This window comes from Bombina bombina, chromosome 2 (genome assembly GCF_027579735.1).
Source record: "Bombina bombina isolate aBomBom1 chromosome 2, aBomBom1.pri, whole genome shotgun sequence".
Classification (NCBI taxonomy): Eukaryota; Metazoa; Chordata; class Amphibia; order Anura; family Bombinatoridae; genus Bombina; species Bombina bombina.
Genome location: NC_069500.1, coordinates 1,314,025,597 through 1,314,046,858, shown reverse-complemented (window position 1 = coordinate 1,314,046,858; position 21,262 = coordinate 1,314,025,597). Strand labels below are relative to the sequence as shown.

General features: G+C 42.1%; 1 protein-coding gene across 1 annotated transcript in view; it reads right to left on the bottom strand.

Moving 5' to 3' along the window:
• Positions 1-21,262, bottom strand: part of KIAA0232 (KIAA0232 ortholog) — a gene marked incomplete in the record, with an annotated part of 538,324 nt that overhangs the window by 55,515 nt on the left and 461,547 nt on the right. The window contains 1 exon segment of the mRNA XM_053704159.1: positions 11,601-14,778. Within this exon segment, the coding sequence (XP_053560134.1) occupies positions 11,601-14,778 (3,178 nt within the window).

Below are 21,262 nucleotides of genomic sequence, written 5' to 3'. Positions count from 1 at the left end.
TTCAATAGCCTATACTCCAGTATTAATTTGTTCAGTGTAGGTGGCGATATCACAGGCTAAATCAGCTATTTCAAATGCTGAAATAGGAGTAAAGGAGCTACTTGTAACCAATTTAATACACTCTAGCAGGTTAAAAGGATCATTGGGAATAATTTAAAGGGGAGACATTTTTTGGGTGAACTGTCCCTTTAACTGCAGAGGTCTGAGGTGGAAACAGGCGAACGGGATGATGTCCATTGCCGCTACCATCAGAACGATTACCTCTATGCACTGAGCCACTGATGGCCGAGGAGAGGACTGAAGCGCTAGGCAAGAATAGGAAATCTTTGATTTCCTGACTTCTGTCAAAAAAATCTTCATTGATAAGGAATCTATTATGGTTCCCAAGAAAATTACCCTTGTAGTTGGAACTAAGGAACTCTTTTCCAAATTCACCTTCCATCCGTGAGATCGCAGGAAAGATACCATTTCCATGTAGGATCTTGCTTGTTGAAAGGATGGTGCCTGAACCAGAATGTCATCCAGATAAGGCGCCACTGTAATGCCCCGCAATCAGGAGGCAAGGATGAATGGAAGAGCCACAAACTGGAAGTGCTTGTCTAGAAATGTAAACCTCAGAAACTTGTGATGGTCCCTGTGAATGGGAACATGCAGGTAAGCGTCCTTTAAAGGGACACTGTAGTCAGAAATGATATGCAAATAAAATCGTAGTATAGTTTTAAAACTCCTATTTTCTAATGTACTTCATTTATTAAATATGTACTCTTTGGCCAATAATTTACTTTGAAATATTAATTGTTTCCCAACCTACTTGTATGTCGGCCGTTACGGATTACCAATCCGTGCTGACAACTGCAGTTGTAAGATGGCGGTTTTTCTGAACTAATGCGCATGCGCGAGTTACAGCAGCGTCACAGGAAACGTCACCATCTGCAGTAGAATAAGGCAAGTAGAATCTATCAGCAGCAGTCGAGTGAGCTGCGCACATCACGTAAATACATAGCTTACGATCGCTTCCAGAATCGCCCTAGAGTAAACGAGCAAACTATACTTAAAATGAAAACAAGCAGGTACGCTCAGCACTTTTCCGGCCCAGCGTACCTGGTTTTCAATCCGCCGCCCTGGAGGCAGCGGATCCCATAGGAATCAATGGGAGTCTGAACACAGCGAAAGTTCAGGTTCGCTGCTGCCAGACATCCCATTGATTCCTATGGGAAATGTCTACACCTAACACCCTAACATGTACCCCGAGTCTAAACACCCCTAATCTGCCCCCCCCCCTACACCGCCGCAACTAAATAAATGTATTACCCCCTAAACCGCCGCTCCCGGAGCCCACCGCCACTATAATAAATATGTTAACCCCTAAACCGCCGCTCCCGGTCCCCGCCGCAACTATAATATATGTATTAACCCCTAAACCGCCGCTCCCAGCCCCCACCGCCGCTCCCAGCCCCCACCGCCACCTACATTATACCTAGTAACCCCTATCCTGCCCCCTCCCCCCCTATACCGCCGCTCCCGGAGCCCACCGCAAGCTACATTATACATATTAACCCCTAATCTGTCCCCCCCTACACCGTCGCCACCTATAATAAATTTATTAACCCCTATCCTGCCCCCCTACACCGCCACCACTGTAATAAAATGATTAACCCCTAAACCTAAGTCTAACACTAACCCTAACACCCCCCTAACTTAAATATGAAATACATCTAAATAAATGTAACTCTTATTAACTAAATGAATCCTATTTAAAACTAAATACTTACCTTTAAAATAAACCCTAATATAGCTACAATATAAATAATAATTATATTGTAGCTATCTTAGGATTTATTTTTATTTTACAGGCAAATTTCAATTTATTTTAACTAGGTACAATAGCTATTAAATAGTTATTAACTATTTAATAGCTACCTAGCTAAAATAAAGAGAAATTTACCTGTAAAATAAATCCTAACCTAAGTTACAATTACACCTAACACTACACTATACTTTAATAAATGAATCCTATTTAAAACTAAATACTTACCAGTAAAATAAACCCTACGATAGCTACAATGTAATTAATAATTACATTGTAGCTATCTTAGGATTTATATTTATTTTACAGGTAACTTTGTATTTATTTTAGATAGTTAGAATAGTTATTAAATAGTTATTAACTATTTAATAACTACCTAGCTAAAAGAAATACAAAATTACCTGTAAAATAAATCCTAACCTAAGTTACAATTAAACCTAACACTACACTATCATTAAATTAATTACCTACAAATAACTACAATTAAATTCAATTAAATAAACTAACTAAAGTACAAAAAATAAAAAAAACATAATTTATGCTTACCTGATAAATTTATTTCTCTTGTAGTGTATCCAGTCCACGGATCATCCATTACTTATGGAATATATTCTCCTTCCCAACAGGAAGCTGCAAGAGTCCACCCACAGCAAAGCTGCTATATAGCTCCTCCCCTAACTGCCATATTCAGTCATTCGACCGAAAACATGCAGAGAAAGGAAAAACCATAGGGTGCAGTGGTGACTGTAGTTCAAATGAAAAAATTACCTGCCTTAAAGTGACAGGGCGGGCCGTGGACTGGATACACTACAAGAGAAAAAAATTTATCAGGTAAGCATAAATTATGTTTTCTCTTGTTAAGTGTATCCAGTCCACGGATCATCCATTACTTATGGAATACCAATACCAAAGCTAAAGTACACGGATGATGGGAGGGACAAGGCAGGTACTTAAACGGAAGTTACCACTGCCTGTAAAAAACCCTTTCTCCCAAAAATAGCCTCCGAAGAAGCAAGGTATCAAATTTGTTAAATTTGAAAAGTATGAAGCGCAGACCAAGACTCCGTCTTGTAAATCTGTTCAACAGAAGCCACATTTAAAAAAGGCCCAAGTGAAAACCACAGCTCTAGTAGAATGAGCTGTAATCCCTTCAGGAGGCTGCTGTCCAGCAGTCTCATAAGCTAAATGAATTATGCTTTTTAACAAAAAAGACAGAGAGGCTGCTGAAGTCTTTTGACCTCTCCTCTGTCCAGAATAGACAACAAACAAGGTGAACGTTTGATGAAAACTGTAGTAGCTTGTAAGTAAAACTTTAAAGCACAAACCACGTCCAATATTGTGTAATAGACGTTCCTTCTTTGAGGAAGGATTAGGATACAAGCATGGAACAACTATCTCTTGAGTGATGTACTTGATACCACCTTAGGAAAAAAACCCAGGTTGGTACGCAGGACTACCTTATCCGTACGAAGGACCAGATAAGGAGAATCACATTGTAACACAGATAACTTGGAGACTCTACGAGTCGAGGAATTAGCTACCCAAAAGGAACTTTCCAAGATAAAGATTGATATCTATGGAACAAAAAAGGTTCAAACGGAACTTCTTGAAGAACCTTAAGAATCAGGTTTAAGCTCCATGGCGGAGCAAAAGTTTTAAACACAGGCTTGGATCTAACCAAAGCCTGAACGTCTAGAATACCTGCCAGACGCTTGTGCAAAAAAATAGACAGAGTAAAAATATGTCCCCTTTTAAGGAATTAGCTGACAACCCTTTTCTCAAAAACATCTTGGAGAAAAGATAATATCCTGGGAATCCAGACTTTACTCCATGAGTAACCCTTGGATTCATAACAATCAGATATTTACACCATATCTATGTTCAATTTTCCTAGAGACAGGCTTTCATGTCTGTATTAAGGTATCAATGACTGACTCGGAGAAGCCATGCTTTGATAACATCAAGCGTTCAGTCTCCAGGCAGTCCATCTCAGATTGATTCTATTTAGATGGTTGAAAGGACCCTGAGGTAGAGGGACCTGTCTCAGAAGCAGAGACCGTGATGGAAAGGATGACATGTCCACCAGATCTGCATACCAGGTCCTGCGTGGCTACGCAGGCGCTGTCAAAAACACCAAAGCCCTCTCCTGCTTGGTCTTGACCTCCGGAGGAAATCCCACTCCCCCGGAAGAAAAGTCTGACGACTTAGAAAATCCACCTCCCAGTTCTCAACACCTGGGATATGGATAGCTGATAGACAAGAGTGAGTCTCTGTCCAGTGAATTATTGCAAGACTTCTAACATCGCTAGGGAACTTCTGTTCCCCCTTGATGGCTGATGTAAGCCACAGTCGTGTATATTGTCCGACTGAGTATGATGTACCTCAGAGTTGCTAACTGAGGCCAAGTCTGAAGAGCATGGAATATCACTCCCAGTTCCAGAATATTTATTAGAAGGAGGGTCTCCTCCTAAGTCCACTATCCCTGAGCCTTCAGGGAGTTCCAGACTGCATCCCAACCTAAAAGGCTGGCATCTATTGTAACAATTGTCCCATCTGACCTGCGGAAGGTCATACCCTTGGACAGATGGACCCGACATAGTCACCAGAGAAGAGAATCTCTGGTCTCTTGGTCCAGGTTTAACAGGGGGACAAATCTGTGTAATCCCCGTTCCTCTGACTGAGCATGCATAGTTGCAGCGGTCTGAAATGCAAACTGTACTATGTCCCTTGCCGCTACCATTAAGCCGATTTCATTCATGTACTGAGCCACCGAAGGGCGCGGATGGGATGAAAAAACACGGCAGAAATTTAGAAACTGACAACCTGGACTCCGTCAGGTAAATTTTCATTTCTACAGAATCTATCAGAGTCCCTAGGAGGGAAACCCTTGAGATTGGGGATAGAGAACTCTTTCCTTGTTCACTTTCCACCCATGTGATCTCAGAAATGCCAGTACTACGTCCGTATGAGACTGGGCAATTTGGATGTTTGACGCCTGTATCAGGATGTCGTCTAAATAAGGGGCCACTTCTATGCCCCGCGGTCTAAGGACCGCCAAAGCGACCCCAGAACCTCCATAAAGATTCTTGGGGCTGTAGATATCCCAAAGGAAAGAGCTACAAACTGGTAATGCCTGTCTAGAAAGGCAAACCTGAAAAACGATGGTGATCTTTATGCATCACAATGTGAGGATAAGCATCCTTCAAATCCATTGTAGTCCTCTATTGACTCTCCTGGATCATAGTTAAGATGGTACGAATAGTTTCCATCTTAAATGACGGAATTCTGAGGAATTTGTTTAAGATCTTTAGATCCAAAATAGGTCTGAAGGTTCCCTCTCCTTGGGAACCACAAACAGATTTGAGTAAAAACTCTGTCCCTGTTCCTCTCTTGGAACTGGATGGATCTCGTACACAATGTAAGAATGCCTCCTTTATCTGGTTTGCAGATAATTGTGAAAGGCGAAATCTCCCCTTTTTTGGGGGGGAATCTTTGAAATCCAGAAGATATCTCTGGGATATAAATTCCAATGCCTAGGGATCCTGGGCATCTCTTGCCCATGCCTGGGCGAAGAATGAAAGTCTGCCCCCTATAGGATCCGTTACCGGATAGGGGTCCGTTCCTTCATGCTGCCTTAGAGGCAGCAGCAGGCTCCTTGGCCTGCTTATCTTTGTTCCAGGTCCGATTGTCTCCAGACCGCCTTGGACTGAGCAAAAATTCCCTCTTGTTTGCCTTAGAGGAAGAGGATGCCACACCTGCCCTGAAGTTTTTAAAAGGCACGAAAATTAGACTTTTTTTTTTTTTTGGCCCTTGATTTGGACCTATCCTGAGGAAGGGCATGACCTTTTCCTCCAGTGATATAAGCAATAATCTCCTTCAAACCAGGCCCGAATAGGGTCTGCCCCTTGAAGGGAAGTTAAGTAGCTTATTTATTAAAGTCACAACAGCTGACCATGATATAAGCCATAGCGCTCTGCGCGCCAGTATAGTAAAAAACAGAATTCTTAGCCGTTAGTCTAGTCAAATGAACAAGGCATCAGAAAACAAAGGAATTGGCTAGCATAAGCTTGTCAAATATATTCATCCAATGGAGTCGCTTAACTGTAAAGCCTTATCAAGAGACTCAACCCAGAACGCCGCCGCAGCAGCAGTGACAGAAGCAATGTATGCAAGGGGCTGCAGGATAAAACCCTGTTGAATAAACATTTTTTATCCATTGGATCTAAAAAGCACAACTGTCCTCATCAGAGGTAGTGGTACGCTTAGCTAGAGTAGAAACTCTTCTCTCCACCTTAGGAACTGTCTGCCAGAAGTCCTGTGTGGTGGTAACTATTAGAAAACATTCTTCTAAAAAATAGGAGGGGAAGAGAACGGCACACCTGGTCTATCCCATTCCTTATTTAAAATTTTTTAGTAAACCTCTTTAGGTATTGGAAAAACATCAGTACACACCGGCACTGCATATTATTTATCCAGTCTACACAATTTCTCTGGCCCTGAGATTGTACACATTCATTCAGAGCAGCCAAAGCCTCCCTGAGCAACAAGTGGAGGTTCTCAAGCATACATTTTAAATGTAGAAATATCAGAATCAGGTTAAATCATCTTCCCTGAGTCAAAAAAAATCACCCACAGACTAAGCATATTGTGAGGTAGTATCATACATGGTTCTTAAAGCGTCTGTATGCTCTGTATCTACCCCCAGAGCTAACTGCTTTCCTTTAATTTCAGGTAGTCTGACTAATACTGCTGCCAGAATATTATTCACCACCTTTGCCATGTCTTGTAAAATAAACGCTATGGGCGCCCTTGATGTACTTGGCGCCATTTGAGCGCGAGTCCCTGAAGCGGGAGTCGAAGGGTCTGACACGTGGGGAGAGTTAGTCGGCATAACTTTCCCCTCGACAGAATCCCCTGGTAAAAGAAACGCTATGGGTGCCCTTGATGTACTTGGCGCCATTTGAGCGTGAGTCCCTAAAGCGGGAGTCAAAAGGTCTGACACGTGGGGAGAGTTAGTCGGCATAACTACCCCCACGACAGAATCCTCTGGTGATAATGTTTTTAAAGACAAAAAATGATCTTTATTGTTTAACATGAAATCAGTACATCTGGTACACATTCTAAGTTGGGGTTCCACCATGGCTTTAAAACATAATGAACACAGAGCTTCCTCTATGTTAGACATGTTAGAACAGATTAATATTGAGACTAGTAAGCTTGGAAAACACTTTAAATCAAGTTAACAAGTAAATATATAAAACGTTACTGTGCCTTTAAGAGAAACAAATTTTGTCAAAATTTGAAAAACAGTGAAAAAAAGGCAGTAAAACAAACAAAATGTTTACAGTACATGTAATAAGGTAACAGAGCATTGCACCCACTTGCAAATGGATGATTAACCCCTTAATGCAAAAAACAGATAAAAAAAACGACAGACGTTTTTAAAAACAGACACAACAAACTGCCACAGCCAACAGTGGGAAGCTTCAGTTAACTGTTTCTATGCAAAATTTAAGCCAGCCATGTGGAAAAAACTTAGGCCCCAATAAGTTTTATCACCAAACATATGTTAAAAAACGATTAAACATGCCAGCAAACGTTTTAAAACACATTTTTACAAGAGTATGTATCTCTATTAATAAGCCTGATACCAGTCGCTTTTACTGCATTTAAGGCTATACCAACATTACAGTGTTATCACCAATGTACGTTACATTACTTTGGTATCAGCAGTATTTTCTTAGTCAATTCCATTCCTAGAAAAATATTTTACTGCACATACCTTATCTGCAGGAATACCTGCACGCCATTCCCCCTCTGAAGTACCTCACTCCTCAGAATGTGTGAGAACAGCAAATGGATCTTAGTTACGTCTGCTAAGATCATAGAAAAACGCAGGCAGATTCTTCTTCCAAATACTGCCTGAGATAAACAGCACACTCCGGTGCCATTTAAAAATAACAAACTTTTGATTGAAGAATAAACTAAGTAGAAAGCACCACAGACTCTCACGACCTCCTATCTATGTTGAGGCTTGCAAGAGAATGACTGAATATGGCAGTTAGGGGAGGAGCTATATAGCAGCTTTGCTGTGGGTGGACTCTTGCAGCTTCCTGTTGGGAAGGAGAATATATTCCATAAGTAATGGATGATCCGTGGACTGGATACACTTAACAAGAGAAAGCTAAGTTACAAAAAAATAAAAAATAAGTTACAAACATTTAACAAATATTACAACAATTTTAAGCTACTTACACCTAATCTAAGCCCCCTAATAAAATAAAAGCCCCGCAAAATAAAAAAATGCTCTACCCTATTCTACATTAAAAAAGTTCAAAGCTCTTTTACCTTACCAGCCCTTAAAAGGGCCTTTTGCGGGGGCATGCCCCAAAGAAAACTGCTCTTTTGCCTGTAAAAGAAAAATACAACCCCCCCCCCCAACATTAAAACCCACCACCCACATACCCCTAATCTAACCCAAACCCCCCTTAAATAAACCTAACACTACCCCCCTGAAGATCATCCTACCTTGAGTCGTGTTCAGCCTGCCGACCACCGTCGGAACCGAAGAGGAGATACGGAGCGGCAGAAGTCATCATCCAAGGGGCGCTGAAGAAATCTTCCATCCGATGAAGTCATCATCCAGGCGGCGCTGAAGAAATCTTCCATCCGGTGTCTTCAATCTTCATCCATCCTGAGCGGAGCCGAGCCACCTTCAGAGGAGCCTACGCGGATCCATCCTTTTCTTCACGACGAATGACAGTACCTTTAAGTGACGTCATCCAAGATGGCGTCACTCGAATTTCCGATTGGCTGATAGGATTCTATCAACCAATCGGAATTAAGGTAGAAAAATCTGATTGGCTGACTGAATCAGCCAATCAGATTCAAGTTCAATCCGATTGGCTGAACCCCAGACCCCGTTCCTGCATTGGAACAGGAACTATCACTCCCAGGTCGGAGAGGTCCTGAACACAGTGTAAGAATGCCTCTTTTTATCTGGTCTACAGATAATCTTGAAAGCAGAAACCTGCCCCTGGGAGGAAAGGTCTTGAACTCTAATTTGTATCCCTGGGACACAATGTCCACTGCCCAGGAATCCTGAACATCTCGAACCCAAGCCTGAACGAAGAAGGAAAGCCTGCCCCCCACAAGATCCGATCCCGGATCGGGGGCAGGCCCTTCATGCTGTCTTTGATTCAATAGCAGGCTTTTTGGATTGTTTTCCCTTGTTCCAAGACTGGTTGGGCCTCCAGGAAGGCTTGGACTGTTCCTGCTTGGAAGAGGGAGAGGAAGGCTTTCCCTTGAAATTTCGAAAGGAACGAAAATTACTCCGACATTCCTTTTGCTCATTTATCTTATCCTGATCCTGAGGGAGGAAATGGCCTTTTCCTCCCGTAATATCAGAAATTATTTCCGTCAAACCTGGCCCAAACAAGGTCTTTCCCTTGTAAGGAATCGCCAAAAGTTTAGACTTAGATGACACATCCGCAGACCAAGATTTTAGCCAAAAAAGCTCTGCGGGCCAGTACGGCAAAACCAGAAATCTTAGCTCCCAGCTTAATAACCTGTAGGGAAGCATCCGTGATAAAGGATTTGGCCAACTTAAGGGCCTTTATCCTTTCCTGGATTTCTTCGAGGGGAGTGTCTGTCCGAATAGAATCAGACAATGCATCAAACCAGTGTGCTGCTGCACTAGTGACAGTAGCAATACAAACCGCAGGTTGAAATTGTAAACCCTGGTGTACATACATTTTGCGTAACCCCTCTAACTCCTTATCTATAGGATCCTTAAAGGAACAACTATCCTCTATGGGAATAGTTGTTTTTTGGCTAGAGTGGAAATTGCCCCTTCCACCTTGGGTACCATCTGCCAAGACTCCTTGATAGAGTCTGCTATAGGAAACATCTTTTTAAATATAGGGGATGGAGAAAAAGGGATACCCGGTCTCTCCCATTCCTTAGCAATAATCTCTGTAGCCCTATCTGGTACAGGAAATACCTCCACCATGGAAGGCACGTCAAAATACTTGTTTAGTTTACTAGACTTAGGATTTACTACGACGGTAGTGTCGGAGTCATCCAGGGTAGCTAAAACCTCCTTAAGTAACAAACTGAGGTGTTCTAGCTTAAACCTGAAAGAAACAACTTCAGTATCCGCTAAAGGTATTACACTGAGTCTGAGATCTCACCCTCAGATGCTACCAAAGTATCTTCCCTCTTCAGGTTTCTGAGAAGGAACATTCAGAATAGCCACTACTGTGTCAGCAACCTTATTCACTGATTGATTACATATACTCTTGCGGTTTCCCTGCAGCATGGGAAAAGCAGACAACGCATCAGACACCGCTAATTACATTAGGGAAGCAATGTCTTGCAAGGTAACTCCAGGTGGAGTAATAGAGGAAGCGCAGGTCACTGGGTGTATGGACGCTAAATTTTGGGACGCATGAGGAGAAAGCTGCGGCATATCTTGAACATTGTCAGAAGACTTCTGAACAGTATCCACCTTAGACAATGTTGGCTCAGGAAAAAGTCTATCCCTGTAATGTAAAGTTCTCTCAATACATAACAGAAAGGGATTAGTGGTTCTATATTAGCATCAAAACATGAACATGTAACATATTGCAGGGTTTCTTGGTCCATCTTTATTCACCAATCAACAGACAAACTGATATTTTTTTTAGAAAATAGCCCCCAACAAAAAAAATTGTTACTGTCTCTTTAAATTTATATTAAAAAAAAATAAAAGATGAACTGCTTTATTTTTCTGTTATTTAAAACACACAATGGCCCCCAAAATAACACTCCAGACAGCTTAGCCTTGCTGAGGTGCTTACCTGCCTGCCTACTAATGAAGTATATTACTTTGTAGCTGATCCAGACTCAAATCTTTAACAATTACGGTCCGTAACCGTAACGCTGCTGAACCTATGATGCAGCGGATTTCCAATCCGGAACACAGGAAGTGAGACAGGGTCAGAAAAAAGGCGAGCAATAGGAACTGCCGCCGTATCTATCTCCGCCCATCGTGGGCGTAAGCACATGAAACTCCCGATCGGCTAAATGTATTATCACAGCCGTCAGGAGTAAAGTAAAAAATACACCACCATGACTGAGCCTTAGATTCTCCATGTCCCAAGTGCCTGCTCTGCTGCCCTTAATAAACATTTCCTCTATCATAGGTGAATGTGACTTGTCCCCCAATGTATGTAAAAGTGCTATCTATTTTCTCTGTATGCGTGTCCCAGAAAAAATTAAAGTTAGCACTTACCTTAAGAAGTCTGCCAGGCAGCAGGGCAGCTCACTAGGTTTGAGAGGCCAGTTCCCTCACATGGACCTGTGGATAGAAACAGACTGAATAATCTTACTCAGGCTTGCACGGTTAGGGCAGCATAAATATATGGGAGGCGCAGTGACAATTATACCCCATAAATTCCCATTGCTCTAAAAAGCCACCACTGCTTTACTGAAGAGACTGATATGGACTACGGCTATACCATAGGACAAAGCAGCACAAGCTTGCTCTACTTAAATAATAAAATCTTGCTTGAAGAATCTTCATCCTAATACCTAACTTTACCACTTCCTTGCTCTAAAGTAGGCAAAGAGAATGACTGGGGTTGGAGGGAAGGGAGGTGATATTCCCAATAGTAATTAGATGATCCGTGGACTCACTGTGTCATTAGAAAGAAATGGATTTATGATCGAGGAAATTAGCAGATTTTATATGACTATACTGCAGAAAAAGAAGCTATAGAGTGGAAAGTACATTATATTATTGAGTACTCACATCTTCTAGTTCTTCTGTAGACTTAGGGTTACAAGCCATTTTGCAGATATTAAGCCCATCTGTTTTTTTATTAGACTCCAACATCTTGCAATTAGAATGCGCCATTACTCCTTTTTCAAACTTTTCTATAACCCTGAAATCTAAACGATCTTTATCCAATGGCAAAACACCAACAGATTCTTCTTGTCCATCCAAAGAAGTCTGTGCACTTTTCTCCATTCCAGATTTCTTTAAACTAGGAAGAAATTTTCCAGACTCTAGCTCAGACTTTCCATAAAAATGACCTTCATTTTCTGCATCATCTTCTAAAGGCTTGAGATCTTGTGGATCATCAAACACTTCTCCTTCAGAAATTGGAGGCACAACTATATCATCTTTTTCAGAATCAAACTCAGAATCACTTCCAACACCAGGAGACAGCTCAGATGCAGGTATTGGACGAAAGTGTGTCCGAGGAGAAATTCTTATCGACCTGTACTGAGTTTTGTCCACACCACAAACCCGGGGATGAGCACCTTCACCATCCAATTCTGAGCACACAGATTTATTTTTAAAATTAGGACTAACTGCAACTATTCCTTCGGGCTCAAAAGAGCATTCCACATGAAGAACCTGGGAAAAATGATTGTTTAGTTCAAAAGACGAAAAAGAATAACCCAATCCAGGTTCCTCTAGCGTAAAGTTACTGCATGCTCCAAGCAAGTTTTCATGAAAAACAAAAGAAAAGCCCTTATTTAAGCCTTTAACTCCACATTTTGAATGTTCATTATCTTCAAATGAAACAAATGGCCTCCATAACTGCCTATGACCCGGTGCAAAGCTGTTTCCTGGAGTCATAAAAACATCCGTTCCTGCTATTGTAACAACATCTGAGGCTGCACATTCTAGTAAGCTTTCCTTTGAGTTTTTTGGTGGGATGACAGCCCATTCACCTTCGCAGTTAAAAGGTTTGAACTCTCCATAGACTCCTCCAAGAATAAAGGAATTCTCATTAATGGTGTTCCCATCCCATGGTTTCGATGGGGTAGTATAATCTCCAACATCATCCTTCAATGACTCACATCTTAGAAATGCTCTCTTATCCAGAGTATCTTTTTGACTATCCCAAAGATGATACTCTGATCTTTGTACTGCTTTTCTGGGCTCTTGGAAAGTTTCATCTGCAGTGTTTGCATCACAGCAGTAAGTATTTACATCAACTGGGAATAACAGATCCTCTTCTCTCTCACAATTTTTGTCTGCCAGATGTGTCCAAATATCTTTAATGACCCCTGAGCTGTACCCTTTTTCAGGTTTGCCGTTTATTCTAATGTCTGCTGTAACCGATATTTCTGCATTTTCCTGTTCAAGCTGAATGCCACACACAGATTCCAACTTTGATTTCTTTTTCAAAACCAATGCAGAATTCTCTCTTAAAGCTCCATTTTCCTGAAACGAACCTATTAACCTTTTGCAAGAAGAATCCTCATCTTCGTAACTTAAATTCACCCCTGATACATTGTTTGCATCTTCTGCATTCAGTTGTGTTGGTTCTTTCATATTACTGTTTAAAATATCAGTATCTGATCGTGTTTCTTCTGAGTAGGACAATGGACTACAGGTTCTAGTTGAAATATTTGAACACTGTTCAATTTCATAGAAGGCACTATTTTTGGTCCATAATAATAATCGCGATTCAGTGTTTCCAAACCCATTCATGCTGGAACAAGACTCTGTTAAGCTTATTTCATTCAACGCACTTTCCTCAGGCAGTGAAAATACAGAATTACTGCATTGTACTTCAAACACTGAAAAATAAGAGCTGTCTTCATCCAAAAATAAATCTTGATTGCCTGCATGCATGTGTGTAGTATGCTTTGTGCTGTTTAAAAAAGGGGAAAATGTATTTGGAGAGTCTCCTCCCAAACTCTCTCCATCTGCATCAGCAGAGCTTGATGGTGAACAGGGTTCCCAGACTTGAGATAATTTACAATGGTCTTGCAAGATAAAACCTTCAGCACCAAAAGAACAGGTTGATTCTGTCCATATTGCACTTCTCCCTTGAAAACTTTCATCTAACACTTCACAAGATTCTGCCTCAAAATCATCTCTCTCTGTGTGTTTCTGTCGAATCATATTCAAGATGCGACTTTCTCCTTGTATCTCCTCTGAGGCACCAAGATCCAATATGGATTGGTCAATTTCCACTTCATAGAAGTGTGTAAGTTCTAAAGGATGAATATCATCCAAATAATTGTCCCCTGGAAGAGAACAGTTCGAGGTCCCGATGTGGTCACTCGTTTCACTTACAACTGCAGGCATTTCTACAAAGCGACCATCAATAAAAGTACCAGGTGTGAGGTATGTTTCATGAATATTGTGTTTATTTATATGTAGATCATGCACAGACTCAGAAAGCTCTTCAATATCTTGTGAAGTGTAATACCAATTATCTTGCCTTTTCCGATATGTAGTTTCCAATTTACTTTTACTATTATTAGGAACAAAACATTCAGTAATTGGTTCTGTATACCACAATGGCTCCTCTCTGAATTTTGTTTCATTTTTCTTCTCTGTAAAGAAATCACTTTCTTCATTTCCAATATTTTTTGATCCAAATTCTTTTACTTGTTTTTTTACACGCTTACAGAGTGGCTTGACAGCTGCTGCAGCATTGCCACGGCTTGTTGCAACATACTTTCTTTCTGGTCGTTCTACATTTTTTGTAGGAAGCTTTTGTCCACTTTTCCCCTTCTTGTTTCGAACCTCACAAATCTTGTGCCTTACTCTAATGAATCTGGTCTTCAATTCGCCTTGGTTGCCACTTGACCCTGCTTCACTTGACCCAGATGACCAGGATCGAGGTCGGATCTTTCCATTAGACTTATGTCGGACACTTTTGCTTACACCAGTTTTATCTTCAGATATGCCGTTGCTAAACTTGTTTTCTTTTTCATTTTTGCCCTTTCGAAGTTGGTTCTTTCCATGTACAGTGTTAGAGGCTTCATTAGTTCTGTTGCTCACAATTTCACTTTCACTATTGCAATCTTTTGGAGATGGAGTTTCCGTGCTTGTTTGTGGGGCAGTGGAAGATGAGGAGCTGCTAGAATAAGAGCAAACTTTGGACTTGTTCCACACTGTGATCATTTCTTGCAGGCAAACTGGCTTCTCAGAAAGTGGTGGAAAAGCTTCATAATACCTAAAAATAAAATAAATTAAATGTAATGTTTAGCTGCTTACACAAAAGGTAAATATAAATTATAGACTATACAACAACCATGAGAAGCAAGAGAACGAAGAAAAGTTATTAGGAGTAAATTAGGAAGTTGCTTAAAATTGCATGCTCTATCTGAATCAAGAAAGCAAAAATTTGGGTTCAGTGTCCCTTTAACCCCTTAACGACCAGGTAAGTCCAGCAAAAATTGTCAGTGACAATGGATGTACATGGTACGTCCTTGGTCTAATTGAGCGCTGGAAGCGATTGTGATCACTTCCAGCAGCTCTCAGGGTATTGCAGGGATGCCTTGATATTGAGGCATCCTGCAACAACCTTTTTTAAGCATCCGATGCAGAGAGCCATCGATCGTTGGTGGGTGGAAGCTGCTGCTGGGAGGTGGGTGGTCGGCCCATCGATGGTTACTTCCAGTTGAGGTAGTGAAAGAGCGTGCACAGTAGTGTAACAGTCGCAGTTGCATAATAAAACATAATTTATGCTTACCTGATAAATTTATTTCTCTTGTAGTGTAGTCAGTCCACGGGTCATCCATTACTTATGGAATATATCTCTTCCTAACAGGAAGCTGCGAGGATCACCCAAGCAGAGCTGCTATATAGCTCCTCCCCTCACATGTCATATTCAGTCATTCGACCAAAGCAGACGAGAAAGGAGAAACCATAGGGTGCAGTGGTGACTGGAGTTTAATTAAAATTTAGATCTGCCTTAAAGACAGGGCGGGCCGTGGACTGACTACACTACAAGAGAAATAAATTTATCAGGTAAGCATAAATTATGTTTTCTCTTGTTAAGTGTAGTCAGTCCACGGGTCATCCATTACTTATGGAATACCAATACCAAAGCTAAAGTACACGGATGAAGTGAGGGACAAGGCAGGAACATTAAACAGAAGGAACCACTGCCTGAAGTACCTTTCTCCCAAAAATAGCCTCCGAAGAAGCAAAAGTGTCAAATTTGTAAAATTTTGAAAAGGTGTGAAGCGAAGACCAAGTCGCAGCCTTGCAAATCTGTTCAACAGAGGCCTCATTTTTAAAGGCCCAGGTGGAAGCCACAGCTCTACTAGAATGAGCTGTAATCCTTTCAGGAGGCTGCTGTCCAGCAGTCTCATAGGCTAAACGTATTATGCTACGAAGCCAAAGAGAGAGGTAGCCGAAGCCTTTTGACCTCTTCTCTGTACAGAGTAAACGATAAACAGGGAAGAAGTTTGACGAAAATCTTTAGTTGCCTGCAAATAGAACTTCAGGGCACGGACTACGTCCAGATTATGCAAAAGTCGTTCCTTCTTTGAAGAAGGGTTAGGACACAGTGATGGAACAACAATCTCTTGATTGATATTCCTGTTAGTAACTACCTTAGGTAAGAACCCAGGTTTAGTACGCAGAACTACCTTGTCTGAATGAAAAATCAGATAAGGAGAATCACAATGTAAGGCAGATAACTCAGACACTCTTCGAGCCAAGGAAATAGCCATCAAAAACAAAACCTTCCAGGATAACAGCTTGATATCAATGGAATGAAGGGGTTCAAATAGAACACCTTGAAGAACATTAAGAATTAAGTTTAAGCTCCACGGCGGAGCAACAGTCTTAAACACAGGCTTAATCCTAGTTAAAGCCTGACAAAAAGCCTGAACGTCTGGAACTTCAGCCAGACGTTTGTGTAGAAGAATAGACAGAGCAGAAATCTGTCCCTTTAACGAACTAGCAGATAAGCCCTTTTCTAAACCCTCTTGTAGAAAGGACAATATCCTAGGAATCCTAACCTTACTCCATGAGTAACTCTTGGATTCACACCAATATAAATATTTACGCCATATCTTATGGTAAATTTTTCTGGTAACAGGCTTCCTAGCCTGTATTAAGGTATCAATAACCGACTCCGAGAAGCCACGCTTTGATAGAATCAAGCGTTCAATCTCCATGCAGTCAGCCTCAGAGAAATTAGATTTGGATGGTTGAAAGGACCCTGAATTAGAAGGTCCTGACTCAGAGGCAGAGACCACGGTGGACAGGACGACATGTCCACTAGGTCTGCATACCAGGTCCTGCGTGGCCACGCAGGCGCTATCAGAATCACAGAAGCTCTCTCCTGTTTGATCTTGGCAATCAAACGAGGAAGCATCGGGAATGGTGGAAACACATAAGCCATGTTGAAGACCCAAGGGGCTGTCAGAGCATCTATCAGCACCGCTCCCGGGTCCCTGGACCTGGATCCGTAACAAGGAAGCTTGGCGTTCTGACGAGACGCCATGAGATCCAGATCTGGTTTGCCCCAACGATGAATCAGTTGAGCAAAGACCTCGGGATGAAGTTCCCACTCCCCCGGATGAAAAGTCTGGCGACTTAGAAAATCCGCCTCCCAGTTCTCCACGCCTGGGATGTAAATCGCTGACAGGTGGCAAGAGTGAGACTCTGCCCAGCGAATTATCTTTGAGACTTCCAACATCGCTAGGGAACTTCTGGTTCCCCCTTGATGGTTGATGTAAGCCACAGTCGTGATGTTGTCCGACTGAAATCTGATGAACCTCAGAGTTGCTAACTGAGGCCAAGCTAGTAGAGAATTGAATATTGCTCTTAATTCCAGAATATTTATTGGGAGGAGTTTCTCCTCCTGAGTCCATAATCCCTGAGCTTTCAGGGAGTTCCAGACTGCGCCCCAGCCTAGAAGGCTGGCGTCTGTTGTTACAATCGTCCAATCTGGCCTGCGAAAGGTCATCCCCTTGGACAGATGTGGCCGAGAAAGCCACCAGAGAAGAGAATCTCTGGTCTCTTGATCCAGATTTAGTAGGGAGGACAAATCTGAGTAATCCCCGTTCCACTGACTTAGCATGCACAATTGCAGCGGTCTGAGATGCAGGCGCGCAAATGGTACTATGTCCATTGCCGCTACCATTAAGCCGATTACTTCCATGCACTGAGCTACTGACGGGTGTGGAATGGAATGAAGGACACGGCAAGCATTTAGAAGTTAATAACCTGGCCTCTGTCAGGTAAATTTTCATCTCTACAGAATCTATAAGAGTCCCTAGAAAGGGAACTCTTGTAAGTAGTAATAGAGAACTCTTTTCCACGTTCACCTTCCACCCATGCGACCTCAGAAATGCCAGAACTATCTCTGTATGAGACTTGGCAGTTTGAAAACTTGACGCTTGTATCAGAATGTCGTCTAGGTACGGAGTCACCGCTATGCCTCGTGGTCTTAGTACCGCCAGAAGTGAGCCCAGAACTTTTGTAAAGATTCTTGGAGCCGTAGCTAATCCGAAGGGAAGAGCTACAAACTGGTAATGCCTGTCTAGGAAAGCAAATCTTAGGTACCGATAATGATCCTTGTGAATCGGTATGTGAAGGTAGGCATCCTTTAAGTCCACTGTGGTCATGTACTGACCCTCTTGGATCATGGGAAGGATGGTTCGAATAGTTTCCATTTTGAATGATGGAACTCTTAGAAATTTGTTAAGGATTTTTAAGTCCAAGATTGGTCTGAAGGTTCCCTCTTTCTTGGGAACCACAAATAGATTTGAATAGAATCCCTGCCCGTATTCCGTCCGCAGAACTGGGTGGATCACCCCCATTAGTAAGAGGTCTTGTACACAGCGTAGAAACGCCTCTTTCTTTATTTGGTTTGCTGATAACCTTGAAAGATGAAATCTCCCTCGTGGAGGAGAAAGTCCAGGAGATATCCCTGAGATATGATCTCCAACGCCCAGGGATCCTGGACATCTCTTGCCCAAGCCTGGGCGAAGAGAGAAAGTCTGCCCCCCACTAGATCCGTTTCCGGATAGGGGGCCCTCTCTTCATGCTGTCTTGGGGGCAGCAGCAGGTTTCTTGGCCTGCTTGCCCTTGTTCCAGGACTGGTTAACTTTCCAGCCCTGCCTGTAACGAGCAACAGCTCCTTCCTGTTTTGGAGCGGAGGAAGTTGATGCTGCTCCTGCCTTGAAGTTACGAAAGGCACGAAAATTAGACTGTTTGGCCTTTGATTTGGCCCTGTCCTGAGGTAGAGCATGGCCCTTACCTCCCGTAATGTCAGCTATAATTTCTTTCAAGCCGGGCCCGAATAAGGTCTGCCCTTTGAAAGGAATATTAAGCAATTTAGAAGTCACGTCAGCTGACCAGGATTTAAGCCATAGCGCTCTGCGCGCTTGGATGGCGAATCCGGAGTTCTTAGCCGTAAGTTTGGTTAAATGTACGACGGCATCAGAAACAAATGCGTTAGCTAGCTTAAGTGCTTTAAGCTTGTTCATAATTTCATCCAATGGAGCTGTGCGAATGGCCTCTTCCAGAGACTCAAACCAGAATGCCGCCGCAGCAGTGACAGGCGCAATGCATGCAAGGGGCTGTAAGATAAAACCTTGTTAAACAACATTTTCTTAAGGTAACCCTCTAATTTCTTATCCATTGGATCTGAAAAGGCACAACTATCCTCCACCGGGATAGTGGTACGCTTAGCTAAAGTAGAAACTGCTCCCTCCACCTTAGGGACCGTCTGCCATAAGTCTCGTGTGGTGGCGTCTATAGGAAACATTTTCCTAAATATGGGAGGAGGGGAAAAAGGCACACCAGGTCTATCCCACTCCTTGCTAATAATCTCTGTAAGCCTTTTAGGTATAGGAAACACGTCAGTACACACTGGTACCGCATAGTATCTATCCAACCTACATAATTTTTCTGGAATTGCAACTGTGTTACAATCATTCAGAGCCGCTAATACCTCCCCTAGCAATATGCGGAGGTTCTCAAGCTTAAATTTAAAATTAGAAATCTCTGAATCCAGTCTCCCTGGATCAGATCCGTCACCCACAGAATGAAGCTCTCCGTCTTCACGTTCTGCAAACTGTGACGCAGTATCTGACATGGCTCTCACCTCATCCACGCGCTCTGTCCTTAACCCAGAGCTATCGCGCTTGCCTCTTAATTCTGGCAATTTAGATAATACTTCTGTCATAACAGTAGCCATGTCTTGCAAAGTGATTTGTAAGGGCCTCCCTGATGTACTTTGCGCCACAAAATCACGCACCTCCTGAGCGGGAGGCGAAGGTACTGACACGTGAGGAGAGTTAGTCGGCATAACTTCCCCCTCGTTGTCTGGTGATAATTTCTTTACATGTAAAGATTGACTTTTATTTAAAGTAGCATCAATGCAATTAGTACACAAATTTCTATCGGGCTCCACATTGGCCTTTAAACATAGTGAACAAAGAGATTCATCTGTGTCAGACATGTTTAAACAGACTAGCAATGAGACTAGCAAGCTTGGAAATACTTTTCTAAATAAATTTACAAGCAATATAAAAAAACGCTACTGTGTCTTTAAGAAGCACAAAAAGCTGTCACAGTTGAAATAACAATGAACCAAAATAGTTATAGCAACCAATTTTTCACAGTAAATGTATTAAGTTAGCAAAGGATTGCACACACCAGCAAATGGATGATTAACCACTTAATACCCAAAAACGGATAACAATTTAATAATTAACGTTTTTCTCACAGTCAAAACACACTGTCACAGGACTGCTGTGACTGATTACCTCCCTCAAAATGAATTTTGAAGACCCCTGAGCTCTCTAGAGACGATCTGGATCATGGAGGATGAAGTAGACAGATTGTGACTGAATTTTTACTGCGCAAAAAAGCGCTAACATAGGCCCCTCCCACTCATATTACAACAGTGGGGAAGCTCAGAAAACTGTTTCTATGCAGAAAACAAAGATGGCCATGTGGTAAAAATCATGCCCCAATAAGTTTTATCACCAAGTACCTCACAAAAAACGATTAACATGCCAGTAAACGTTTTAAACATACATTTGAAAAACATAATTTATGCTTACCTGATAAATTCCTTTCTTCTGTTGTGTGATCAGTCCACGGGTCATCATTACTTCTGGGATATAACTCCTCCCCAACAGGAAATGCAAGAGGATTCACCCAGCAGAGCTGCATATAGCTCCTCCCCTCTACGTCACTCCCAGTCATTCGACCAAGAATCAACGAGAAAGGAGAAACCAAGGGTGAAGTGGTGACTGGAGTATAATTTAAAAGATATTTACCTGCCTTAAAACAGGGCGGGCCGTGGACTGATCACACAACAGAAGAAAGGAATTTATCAGGTAAGCATAAATTATGTTTTCTTCTGTTATGTGTGATCAGTCCACGGGTCATCATTACTTCTGGGATACCAATACCAAAGCAAAAGTACACGGATGACGGGAGGGATAGGCAGGCTCATTATACAGAAGGAACCACTGCCTGAAGAACCTTTCTCCCAAAAATAGCCTCCGAAGAAGCAAAAGTGTCAAATTTGTAAAATTTGGAAAAAGTATGAAGCGAAGACCAAGTTGCAGCCTTGCAAATCTGTTCAACAGAGGCCTCATTCTTAAAGGCCCAAGTGGAAGCCACAGCTCTAGTAGAATGAGCTGTAATTCTTTCAGGAGGCTGCTGTCCAGCAGTCTCAT